Below are 13,647 nucleotides of genomic sequence, written 5' to 3'. Positions count from 1 at the left end.
AATGATCATCTATAATTAATGTTTTTGAATACAAGTAGTTTAATCAAAGTGATTATGGAAATAGCACGGAAACAAGCGATCCAAACAAAGCAAGTATAATAATATTTCCCCCATAAAATTGACTTCACACATTTTTCTTTTCGAGAAATTCAATTTGATCCTATACGTTTCTGTTTTCGGTAAGTTTTATTTTACTACTTAAAAAATACCTCTCATCTTTACTTATTCACTAGTTTTACTCCCGTGCAAAAAAATGCACGGGTCGGTTTTAAATTATCGTATACTGACCTTGTATGAATATGATTAAATATAATATTTATTTTATCAACAATTAAATAAAAAACATATGAATTGAAATTAAATTAGAGAATTGACATTGAATTTAATTGAAATCTAGTAATAATGAATTAAATGAATTAGAGAATTTGTTGGAAATTGGGTAGGCCCCACATTAGAAAATTAATTTTTAACCCCTAAAATCAGCGGTCAATCACAATTCTTCAAAAAAACTTAGCTTTTATACTATGTAGATATAAAGTGGATCACAATAAATAAGGGTAATTTAGTACAATTATTTTTCAACCCCTAACTTTAGCTACTTTTCTTTTGTTTTTTTATACTCTAACGGCTTTTCTTAAATCTTCTACAAAAAGCAAACGTGTTGAATTCAATGGAAGGGATAGAGTACTCATCTAAAGACATTAGGTTATGGGTTAATGTACGAGAGACATGTGGGCTTATTTGGTTATGATTATGGACTTGTGGCCTTATGGGGGTGTTTTCTAGTTATGATTGATGACCATAGTTAAACCGGTAAATGACCGGGCGGAGGAGTATTACGCAATTTGTTATACTCAAGGAAAATCATTTACCTGATCTGTTGGATCTAAATATTTTTATTTTTTTTGTGTAAAAAGAGTCACAAAGGTGGATCTAAATAATTTTTCTAGTTAAACTAGCTGATACATGTTCGGTTTAAATAATTACGTTCCGAGTCGATCCATTAATATCAAGTTCTATTAGTCTAAATTAATATCGCTATCAGTTGTGGTTCCTACTCTCCACCTTCCTTTTACAGTTTTACCTTTTGTTTCTTTTTAAGGCATTACCATTACTGACTTATTGTAGTTATATTTCTACTTATGTACATATTGGTGGAAATGATAATTGGTTTCACATGCTATTTAAGGAAATATGTTTACCTGAAAGTACGTGAATAAGGAAGCATTACGCGTTTTCCTTTTAGGTTAATCTTAATTAATAAGGAATACTTAAATAAGCAACACGGTAATTGATCTTAAAGGGTAACTAACAAACAAACTTCCATTAAAATTAAGACTTAGATTCTTAGTTGACCGTTTCATAGGAGAATTAGTCGTAATAGAAGTTACTTGTAAGTTGTATGTAACTAAATAAGGAGAAAACATGAACCTAATCCGTCTTTGTAGTAAGTTTGGTTGAAAGACTTGAAACAATGTTTTGAAAAGATGGGAGAAAGTTTAAATTGATCACATTAATCGCAAAAACGAGCCAATTCGAGTAGAATTAGGGAAGTGTAGTGGAAATTTCTATATAGCAAATACCAAGAAAAGAAGAGAGGGAGACATTTGAACCAAAATGTAGGTGAGAGATCAAATTACTCATAAAGAGCATTCATAGAAATGTAAGCAAATGACTAAGACACCTTAAAACAGAATTGATAAACAAAATAGCTCGTATGAAGGGAATACCACAAGTAATAAAATAGATACGAATCACGGTTAAAAACTAAAATGATATGGATACGATTATTATAAAAATAGGGTTTTGATATATACAACCCATTGGGTTGTATTTAAGAAACTAAATATGGAAAGAAGTTGTAAATATATGCATTAATTACATTGGGTTGTGCATAATTTAGTCTTGAATTTCCAACTTAATTCCAAATATGGAAGATATTAAATGCTTAAATATAACCCAGTGGGTTGTATATATCAAAACCCATAAAAATATATACGAAATTAAAAAGTCATTTATTCACTTTAGACCCGATTAACAATAAAAAGGTCACAAAAAAAAAACACATGGAGAGATACATATGACTATATGAGTGATCAGTGATATATCAATAACTTAGTGCAAAACCGCTACTCTCAGATTTTCGTGTCTAGGAATATACAACAACCAATTACGTCTCACATATTTATATGAGCTTCGAATACCTATAAATTAATGAAGTCACCTAAATGACTACAAATCAATTAAAAACCGAAAAAAGTATTATATATATATATCCTCTAGAGGTAATACAATCAACTTAAATCAAGCTGAGCTTATATGTATTGTTTATGAATTACCGTGATTTATGTGAAAATTTTAACTCCGCATATATGTGAATGAGGTCAAAAACTATACATCAAAGTTAATAAAATTCACAAACTAATAAAGTTCATAACAATAAAACTAGTTATAGTACATAATCTAATCGGAGGAATCATGGAATATCATAGACTATTTGTTTCGGGGCACGACAGCTCCGAAAGTGTTAGGGCCAGACCCGAGTGCTGATGGGTCCGTCCCAACTCCGAAGTTCGATCCGATGACGGTTAATGGCTCACATTTGAGACGGTCTGAGGAGGATTCGAGCTTTAACAAGGAGAAAGCAGTGGACTTCCAGCCTAAGTCCACGGATGCCGGCATGCGCAACCTAGAGGAGAGGGCTAAGGTACTTCTTACAGCCCCATATCCAGAGAGACTAGTGCCAACAAAGGAACAGGTATCTTTCAGTAAATTTGAAAAAGTTATTCGTAGCTTGAATGTGCAAGTACCTTTCCTTGAGTTGGTCAATCAGGTGCCTGCCTACACTAAATTCATGAAACAACTCCTGTCTCAAATCCGAATTTACTGATAAAAAGATTAACCAGAGGTCTTGCGTTTCAGCCCTGGAAATACAGTAGTGTTAAAACTCATGAGAGAGAATTTTACCGCCTTAATTGTCTTACCCGGCTCAAATCCGAATTAAACCGGATGGTTTACACACAAAAAAAGAGTATTTTATGACTTTTGGATCTATTGGTTAAAATCAAACTATTGAATTATTTGAGTTCAAGTCTATTAAGGTTGAAAGATTCAAAATCACTACTTCCTAAAAATGAGCCAACATTTACTAACAAAGAGGTTAATCAGTTATTATTCCGTATGACCATCCATTTTGGGTAATTCAAACTTCAAAGAGTTCAAAGTATCAATTCTTGATTACTTTGTGTGGTTGTGGTAAATTCTTTTGATATACTAGTACATATACAATAATTAGCAAATTAACGACTAAACGGTAACGCGGTTGTCTAATTAAGCATCGTTTCATCAAGTATATATTTTAGTTTGAATCTTAACTATTTTGGAAAGTAATTGTAGGTCGGAAGTAGTACTCCGTAACTATTATTAAGACGTTCATCAAGTAGTATATTTTATGAATTTGTTTTGGGTTGGTTTATCAAGATGTACAAGGCCTTTTGGGCTGCAAAGGTACTTGGGCCAGTATAAGAGTGGCCCAAATAATAAAATTAATCAAGCATAATAGTAAACTTATTTACGACTTCGGATTTGAAAATTAATTTTCGTATAATTTGAACAAACGTATGAAATGACGTCAAAAGAAAGAGTACATTTTCACTACGGTAAATAGCCCTTTATTTTCTCTTGATATTGTCACACGACCATATTACGTGTTTGATTTGGCGTAGCACAATCAATTTACTCCCTTTCTCCCAATTACTTATTTACATTTTTCATTCTTTGCAAGAGGATTAAGGAATTGTAATCGAAAGTTAGTAAATGATTGAGACGAATTAAGTTAATCTGGGGGCATCTTCCTTGTCCGTACAATTTCAAAAGAGCTGCAAGCCAATATCTACAACTTGTTTTCGAAAGTTAATAAATGATTGAGACTGAAGGAGTTATGTCCAACCTAAAATAGTTAGAAATTTGGAAAGTTGGAATAAAATTATGGGGTTTTTGGCATAAATAAACCGAACCGCAACCACTTAATTGACATATGACAATGACCCATTGCAACACCAACAAATCCAACATTTTTATAAACATTACAACCCAAATGTCCATCTCTAGCGACGTGAATCCGTGATAAAGATAAAACAAAGTTAATTAGACCAAAGAGATGCTACTTTCGCCGCCTGGCGGCTTACGAACACCAGTATAGTAATCGCGGGACCCAGTCTTCCCATCGGAGAATATATCATTGCCACTTATTTCACGGAGTTTGGCCGTGCTTAGAGGTTTCTCAGCTGAAGTCAGAGAGGCTTCGCCCTTAAAGATGTTGTTCCCTGACAACTGAGCAAGTTTCTGGTCATGGATTTTCTTTGTTGTCTTTGATATAGGCTCAGTGTTTGTTTGTCGGAATGCTGGTGAAGGTTGCACGTCTCGAGGCTTTATTTCAGGAGGTGGTGCAAATACATTGTTGCCACTAAGCTCCTTGTACTTGGCATCGGAAAATTGCTTCTTTAGCTTAGCCTCGGAGATGCCATCGAGATTACCACTAAGTTCACGCTGTTTTGCTGCTTCTGCCAGTGTAGCAGGCTTCTTTGGAGTAGTGCTTTCATCAGTAGCAAATGAGATTTGACTCATCCCGGCAACGGTTTGCTGGTACACCGGTCAACACAAGTCACAAATTCAATTCGCAATGAAATCAAACAGGGAATAGATAATTTAACCAAACAAAGAACTATCTCGGTTAATCAACGATTTCAAAAAAACAAACCAAAAAACAAACCAAAACTGAGATAATTATCTCGGTTACACCCTGTGTACTCGCTACATTACACCCCATGCACGCTCAAACAGATTCCTGAATCGCAGTTCATGGGGGGTTGAGTGAATCCATGAACACAGGCTAAAAGTAATCTATTAGTCAGGACAACATCGAGAGCCACTAGATAAACTTGAGCAACACCGTGAACTTGAAACTGAGAGAGAGAGAGAGAGTTGTGTATACCTGGTACATACGCAAGCCAGACTTGTTACTTGGAGCTGCATTGGCACCTTTGGCTTCGTGATCATTATCATCCCCTTCTCCTGCAAAAATACTGCTTCCTGTTTCTCTTCGCTTGTTTTCAGAGCATGGTTTTCTGAAATATGCCAAATTTCATACTCCGTATTTAGCATCAAACATGATTCCACAAAGTGAAGCAAGAATATTGGTCAAAATACTAGGCATTCATTATACATCAAAACATTTTCCATTTCCAATTGAACAAGCGATTATTGTTTGGTTGCCGAACATGACAGAATAAAGCAACATTACTTGGTAAACGACGCACACATCATGTAGGTATTATTGCATAAATTCGACGACCTTATTCCGACATAGTAGCCTGCAAGACACTGGAGCCATGTTGTAGCATCGAAGTTTGCAAAACATGCTCAAACAGACAGGAAATAGATCCTCCCCGTTTCCTTTCTCTCCATTTCCTCTCACAATCTCTTTAAATAATAATTCCCCTTTCACCCTCATTTTCCTTTATCTTTATGCGTGAATTTAGAAACGTTAGATGTCAAAATGCGATTCGGACCATTGATAAGAACTTGCCTCTTCATTTCTTTTTAGGGAATAGAGACAAAATGGGCTCAGACAGTATCAAAGCCAATGTGACCAACAGGTCACAGGTTCCAATCCTGGCAGCCTCCAATAACTCACGAAGTGTAAATTCAGCACATGGTATGAGGGGGCCTGTGCACTAACCACTTTTCGAGCCCAACGGGCACTCGAGTGAGGGGGCGTAACAGGAATAAAATATAATATAATAGTTGGACCTCAACCATCACCTCGGTTTTGGTTTTGGTTGAGATGGTTTATCTATGAGACCCCTACCCATAACAAATTCAATAGTCATAAAGAAGCAAAATGAGTAAGCATTTCAAGACCTCTCACAGGCCACAGCCCATTTCATTTTGACATTATCCAAATCGGTTGTAACTATCGTCTTAACTTAAAACGGTCCTAAGCAGGAATTTGTGTGCATATAAATAAGGAACTCGGATATTACCAAATAGGAAACAGAATAAATCTAAAATCAACAAAATAATATCTTCTACATATCGAAATGAAGTTATAATTCCTTTAGTTCAAGTTAGAGATCCAATGAAAGGTTCTTGTAAGCTAGGCATTAAATGAACCAAATAGCATAAAACCAGGCCGCGGCTAGTTTTAAGCTTAAGACGGAATTAAATGAGATTTTGTGCAAAAAATAAAGATCAAATCTTTTACCTTTTGGAGAGTGATTCAAACTCTTCATCAGTGACTTGACCTCCAAATACCACCTTACTAATTCCATCTGACGGCTGCACAATAATATTCAATAATTATATTTTAAATAAGACGGTCTTATACGAGAATTTATAAAATTAAGGTTACCAGGAAACTGCGAACAGGGCGGGGAGAGTTGTTGGAAGAATCGAACGTGGGACCTTCGGGCCAAGTAAGTAGATCTGCGGTCGATGTGTGTGTCTTTCTCACCGGTGTTCCTCGTTGCTCCATTCTTATTTTTTCAAAAATTATATTTCAAATAATAATAATAAATGTGACACTAGAAATTTGGACTGAGAGTATTTTCAAAATGTGTGAGTGTGTTTCGCTGTTTTTTGTTGTTTTTCTGTGATTTTAAGTGTTTGATTTGAAGTACAAGTAGCAGATAATTAGAGAAATTTTTAAAAATTGTGGTAAGTGAGAGGAAAGTGGAAGGGATATGAGCTGAAATGACCAAACTAGCCTTTTGTTTTGGGCTTTGGGCAGGTGTCATAGATTGATAGTCTTCCGTTTGGTCTTCTTTAAAACGGCAATTAGTCTTACTATAGACGGATATATCCGTCTAAAGTGAAAAATGTGTCAAATATGCTTAAAGTAGTGACATTTTTAAGCTCCACCATGCAACTTGTTACTTGTCATATGCTTAAAGTGAGTGAATATTTGACCCGTCTATAACTATAGACGGATATCGCCCGCCTATAATGAAAATTTGGGTTAAAACGGTAATATTCCATAGTCTTTCACTCCCCCCTCATTTGTCTGATTGTTGATTCCCTTTTCCATTTCCATGCTAGTCGGGTGTTGTTCCTCTTTCCTTTTTTGGTAAGTTTTGTGTTGTTTAAATCCAATTCCATGTGGGATAGAGTATTTTGTGTGGTCTAAATTTATTTCCTTAATTTTGGTGCCCAAACGTAAGGGAACTAACAATCAGACTAAGAAGGAGTATTTATTTTATGGATAAAACGAGTCAAGTTTCACCCATATACCTTGATGAGACAATAAAATATTTTACTTTTATCTCATATATTTATATATTTGACCCGTTTCTTGTTTAAAACGGATATTCGCGTTTTAAACAAGGATGTGCGCATAGTCCAAGCTAGTTTGGTAAATTGCGGATCCGTGGATTGAACAATATTTAAAATACTAGTTTAGGACCCGTGCAAAGTTGCACGGGGCTGTATAGATTATATATATAAAACTTTACGTAAATTCTTATATTTACAACATTGTTTTGGTTTCTTATTTGAGATAATTGATTTCTCATATGTTACATGGAAATTATATACTTGACAATTACAATTACAAATACAATACTTCTATAACAGTATAATTTACATATTTAAATTAAAGGATTATTTTTTTCAAAATAACATTAGTATTAAGAGAGTATAATTGTAAAAACATAGTTATACTCTTATTGTATATCATGCTTACACCCGTCGTATCTCATATATTTGATTAGAGCATGCATATGGCAACATGTTTACACCTATCTTAAAGCATGTTAATAATTCAAATATCGGCAAATTTTACCATATAGGATACGTTTTGAAATGTTTGCACAAAAATTAAAATTGAAATGAGGACAAAATAAAAAGTAGAATTACAAATTAAGTCAAAACTATATCAGTTAATGTATACGCTTGAAAACTTGGCATAAAAGGAAAGAACGCTTATGAGTTACACATTATGATATCTCTATAAATTATTTTCTATTTGATATACTAATCGGTATATGTAAATGACCATATTAAAACCTCTTTGAGCTTTTGAAATTGTTTACAACCCGTTAATCGCGAGACATATTTGGTCTCTATGTCCCCATAACATTACTCATGTCTCATATCTTTTCATGCACAAATTCAAAAGTCATAAACTAAGTTGAATTTATTTTTTAGTTTCAAGGTATTCAATATTTAACTGGTAGAAATTGGTGCAAAAGCAATTTGAAAATCAATTTGAGGTTCATTTTTGTTAACATGGTGGGCTCATTTCATAGTCAATATTAGTCGTGTATGAGTTAGTAGATATAAATTTGATGATCATTGTGGGCCATTTGATTAGTAGGCTAGTGGATGTTGGTAAAATTGTGTTTAGTATGAGGTGAGTATTTAGACGGGAAATTAAAAAAGATATTTATGGTTTGTGTTTTATTATTTATAAGAAATAAGAAATAAGAAATTGGTCACTTTTAACATGTAAGTATAATGTAGATTGGTAAAAGTGACCAATTTATAAGAAATAGTGAACTCTCTAATGCATACCCTTTAATCCTTTATTAATGTTTAAACAATGTCAACCTACTCATAATCAAATTTTATTCGTATAAATTGCATTAACTAATAAATTTTTTTGAAGGAGATCGGAGATAGTCTCTAAATAAGTTATTGATATAACATTGTACTCATTTATTCGTCTTCGTGAGCATTATATAATTATATTGTTAATCATGACTTGAAACGACTCTTTAACTTTGTATATATTCTTATAATATGTGTCATTTTATTTTTAACCATGTTTTCACCTGTTTATCGGCCGTGTTACTGTTTTGTCTTATAATTATAAAATAAGCTCATAATAAATTTATTGTGAGACTTTCTCTAAAGACATTTACCCAATGTTTCTCAAATCCAATTTGTTAGTTGTTAGATTATTCAATTTACTCGTGCACGAAATGAGTAGATGCTATAATAACATGATAATCGAAGATTTGCAACAAAATATTAAGTTCATAGTAAAAAAAATTAATCAAGAAAATACTATGGCAATTGTTATTGTTTTATTAATTAGTATAGATAGTTGATTGAAAGTTATGAACACTTCAACATGACTGGCCACTTTAACAAATAGTTATTCACCGGTTTAAAAATGTAAAAGGAATGATTTTGAGACTAACGATTATCTAAATTACATGATTAAACAATATTGTCTAATCGAGTAAAAACATGATGCTTGAAAAATTTAAATTCATGCCAAACAATTGTATATACTATATAAGATATGAAAATTATTTAAAAAAACCCACAAAATTATAAAACTAATTATGATATTATGGAGACCTTATAATATAGAGAAGTTAGTAAAAACTACAATAAAATATCATGGTATAAATCTTATGCTAACAACATAAAAGAAATTTTATATATTGGGCTATTTAGTTAGTGGGCCAATTTATAGGAATCCTAAAATCTATGTTAAATATGGAAGTGAAGTTTTGGAGGGAAAACAAATATGTTGTGGTTGTTGTTTTATTATTTTATATAGATATTGTACAAGATCTTGTTCATAACGGGTATATTGGTTTTATATTTAAAACAAGTTCTGATAAGATAAATGAGATTAAAAGACGAATGTTTAAAGATTAATAAAGACTTGTTTTATTCTATTAAAGTCTTGCTTAAAACGGACTATCTGTCTTAGCTCTTAAAATGGTCAAATACAACTACGTAGTGGTAATAAAAATAATACTTTTAATATTTCTTGAGCAACTTGTTATGTAATTTGATACTCCCTCCATTCAACTCAACACTACACATATACTCTTTTCATCCATTTAACTTCACACTACACCTTTCCTAAAAAATAAATAAAAAAAAGACCATTTTATCCTAATTCCAACAACTTATTTACATCAAATGTCATTGTTGGCCCACTCCAATCCACCATAAAATCCTACCTTTATATTTTTTTAACATTTTTAACCCCACCATTATTTTCCCTATGTACTTATAAACGTTTTTCTAATCCGCTCTTTAATACCCGTGCAAAAAGCATATGTGCAGTGTAGAGTTTAATGGAGGGAGTATATACTCCCTCCTATTCCAGATAACCGTCTCATTGTGAAGATGGTACAAGAATTAAGAAAGTGAGTTTAGACCACACAAAACGGACAATGAGACAGTTATGTGAATGAAAATGGAATTGAATTTGGATCACACAACACTTACCAAAAATGGATAATGAGACATTATTGTAAATAGACGGAAATGAACAATGAGACGGTTATCTGGAATAGAAGGGAGTAATTGACAGGTGAATTGGTGTTCTATTTGAGTTGGTATTGTGGAAGGCTTTTGGGGCAAATAACAGTAGCTTGCAAGGGAATGAAACCCCCTCCAGATGTCACAATGCCCCCTCACAAGTCACAACAAGGAGTAATAAAGGCAGATTAACAGAGTGGCATTGTGAGATCATTTAAGCCACTGCTAATAGTGCACTTGTCAGAAATCTCAGAAATAATGGAGTATTAGTAATTTATATTAGTATTTTATTGTGTGCAATGAAATGCTTGTTATTTCATCCTCCTCCCTTGAAGCAAGCCTTTAATTTCTTCCTTGTGGGGGTGTGACATGGGAAACTAGGGAAACTGTTGGCCTCCAACAATCATTGAAGCCATTATCATCTCATGACATCATCACAATCATTCATAAATTGGTTTTATTTAAATATTTATTTAACTTCGTTTCGGCTTATTATCAATAAATACATAAAATATACTGTCTAAAAAGTAAACAAATGATTTGAATGAAGGAGTTGTTATAAAATGGAGTTTATATTAGCATTCACGCTTCTTCACAACAATTTATTATACGGGCACTTTCATTGACGTTAGGTGTAAGTAAACCTAGCAAATGGGTCAACGTTGGGTCAATTTCGAATTTGAAAGAATTCAGGTTAGATGGAGTCATTTGGGATTCGGTCATTTTCCGGATCAATTTGGGTATCAAGTCGGGCAGGGCGTACAAGTCGAGAAGATTTTGTGTAAGTAGACTGGGCTACGAGCCCAACACAAGGTCGGATCACGAGGTTGGGTCAGACTTAGCCCACATAACCTTGAACCAACTTGGAGGGGGAGCTAGGGGGAGGCAAGTGAGTCTAGATCATGCTTGACCCTGATCCGGCTCCTAAATTTATCGGGCCAAGCAGGACGGACAAGCTGAAATGTTAGACATCCTTTTCCTTTGGCAAGCCTCGAACCGACCCGGCTTGAAAACGGGCATAATGTGAAAACGCATCTTTTGTTTTCTTGCTCTTGTGAGTTTCCTTCAAATGCACAAATCTTTAATTCTACTTTTGGTACCCCAAATAGTAAAACGTCCCCTAGCATCTTTATCTAAATTAATGCTACATGTATCATGTATGATGTATCTATCAATAATCTATCATTTTCTTGTTTTGATTCACTATTTTGTTGTTATTATCTACTAGTATTAACTATTGAGACATCCCTTCTAAACACCATTTTAGGAATTAAATATCCTAATCTTACCCTTTTAAATAAGGACTTTAATACCCAAATAAGACGTTCTACCAACTTTTGTATGTGCGTGATCAGGTATCAATTAGGTTGGTTGTTCTTAATTCAAATCAATGAGATTAAAAAGCTATGTGATGGTAATTGTGTAATTTGCTTTGACGGCAGAGGAGATTATTGTCATAATGCTTATTATAATTTGTTTAAATGTTTTTATTTCGCCAATAGTATCTTTTGCGGTCCTACGTACATACTTATTATTGTCACATTGCATACAGTTTGTTTTATTATAACAAAACTAAAAAAAAAAAAAAAGATAAAATTGAACGCAAAGAAAATAACACACAGATTACGTGGTCAATTGCTATTGGGTTTGTCATGCAAAAGGGAGGAGAGTTGTAATGATATTGTGGAGATTACAGATTTCAAATTTCAAATTTAGGATAGGATGTGCATAGCTGTTAGTCTGTTACGGTGTAGCCTAGAGAGTTTTATACTGTATAATAGAGAGAAGTCTTTAAGACCTATACAAGTCCATGCCTCATACAAATTATTAGCAAACCCTAATTTAGTTCCTTTAAAAGTCATTTGAAGTGACGATTAATAGATTTAATACACAAACCAACATGTTTAAATCTATTTGCTTTGACAAATAGTATCTCTTGCAGTCCTAATATGTGATCATTCTCGTTCAGAATACAAAAGACAATTTTACTCATTGTTATCCTTTTTGGTTCACTTCATTTATTAGAGTTAGCCGTCAATTCTTTAACCACTTGTTTAAAATACGAGAAATCTTTATATTTAGATTGATCAACTTCGATTATGGTTGTAATTTGTAAACTAAATGTCATTGACTTAAACATTATGAGAAGTGTTGATGTGAAATATTAACTACTAACACTATCATTTTATTCAAGGTTATGATAATGAATTCATGGTCCGTACATTCAACTTCTCTATTTGTTCCTTAATTCAATTAATTAAGTCATTTTCATCATCTCTGTTCTTGAAATTAGGTGGGATTAATGCAACTTAATCTATGAATTGTCACTTTCCACAAATTAAGAAAACACAAATAATGTATGGTAGCTCACGGTACTTCATAGCCATTTGGCATGGAGCCATGGACCACAATTTTTTGTTGGAAAAGAAGATCACAAAATCTCATTGAAGACGGCGTGTATCCGTCACTTTGGAGTGATGGATACCATTTCCTCTCACAAATGACCCAGATAGAGAGAGAAGAGCGTATGGGGTCTTTACCTTGTCCCCCCTATTCGTTTTGTGGTGGCGTTATCCGTCACTGCAAAAACCCATCTTCAGCAAGACTAACTGAAAGAAGATACTCATAAAGTTATAATCTAGTATGATGTTACTTCAACTAATGGCAGACATATGGAGGGTCAGTAAGAACGCTCGTCCAAGTAATCAATTTTTTGATTTTTTTAGTCCAAATTTTCGAACTTTTTTCATGTTTACCTTAGACTATTACTCATCTACCCTCAAAGAAATTTTTTAGCCCTCGCAAAGCTAAAATTCTGGCTTTGTCGCTGACTCCAAGAGCTAATGTACAAAAAGAAATTAAACTATTTATTAATATGGTTAGTTTAAACATAGTTTCTAGAATATAGTTTACTTAGGTTTAAAATACATAAGATAAGAAAAAAGTTAAATATTATAGTTTTCTTTAAATAATGCCCAAAGTAATGAACACTCGAAACTCTTACAATACCCAAATTAGGTGTCAGTTTCTCACATGTATTATTAATTGAAGGGGTCCCCACTCACCTTATATGAGAGGGTGACGCCCTTTCATTTTTCAACTTTCAAATCCAACCCTAAACTCCTCAAATTAAATTATATACAGGTTTGTGTATATATAGTATTAAAATTGCAGATGCTCACATCAACATTTAACCCAAATCAAATTCGATTTGACTCGGCTGATACTATAAGAAAGAGTTAAAAATAACGCTCACTTTGTACCGATCACTACTTAAACTGTCCTAAAAAGATGATTCTAACCGCTTGCGGTTGGTAACTTAAGAACCAGACTAAATTCACCAACTGTTTAGCTCCCTCT

The 13,647-nt window shown here is 33.3% G+C and overlaps 1 protein-coding gene across 1 annotated transcript; it reads right to left on the bottom strand.

The window, feature by feature from the left end:
* Positions 1 to 3,993: 3,993 nt before the first annotated feature.
* Positions 3,994 to 6,734, bottom strand: LOC141585852 (uncharacterized). Its single transcript, XM_074406912.1, has 4 exons — positions 6,413 to 6,734; positions 6,266 to 6,339; positions 4,994 to 5,126; positions 3,994 to 4,641 (listed from the first exon to the last, which is right to left on the bottom strand). Exons 1-4 carry the CDS (start codon positions 6,533 to 6,535, stop codon positions 4,147 to 4,149), a joined length of 825 nt encoding a protein of 274 aa, XP_074263013.1. The 5' UTR covers positions 6,536 to 6,734; the 3' UTR covers positions 3,994 to 4,146.
* Between the last annotated feature and the right edge of the window lie 6,913 nt (positions 6,735 to 13,647).

The sequence above is a fragment of the Silene latifolia genome, chromosome 6 (assembly GCF_048544455.1).
Source record: "Silene latifolia isolate original U9 population chromosome 6, ASM4854445v1, whole genome shotgun sequence".
NCBI lineage: Eukaryota > Viridiplantae > Streptophyta > Magnoliopsida > Caryophyllales > Caryophyllaceae > Silene > Silene latifolia.
Note: the sequence above shows the minus strand (reverse complement) of the source record. Positions and strands in the feature narration are given on the sequence as shown.

Excerpts from the sequence above, each read along its gene's own strand:
- LOC141585852 (XM_074406912.1), bottom strand. The coding sequence starts at position 6,535 with ATGGAGCAACGAGGAACACCGGTGAGAAAGACACACACATCGACCGCA. Across the intron at positions 6,340-6,412 it reads GCCCTGTTCGCAGTTTCCTG|CCGTCAGATGGAATTAGTAA; the intron begins GTAACCTTAATT and ends ATTATTGTGCAG. Across the intron at positions 4,642-4,993 it reads CTGGCTTGCGTATGTACCAG|CAAACCGTTGCCGGGATGAG; the intron begins GTATACACAACT and ends CCGGTGTACCAG.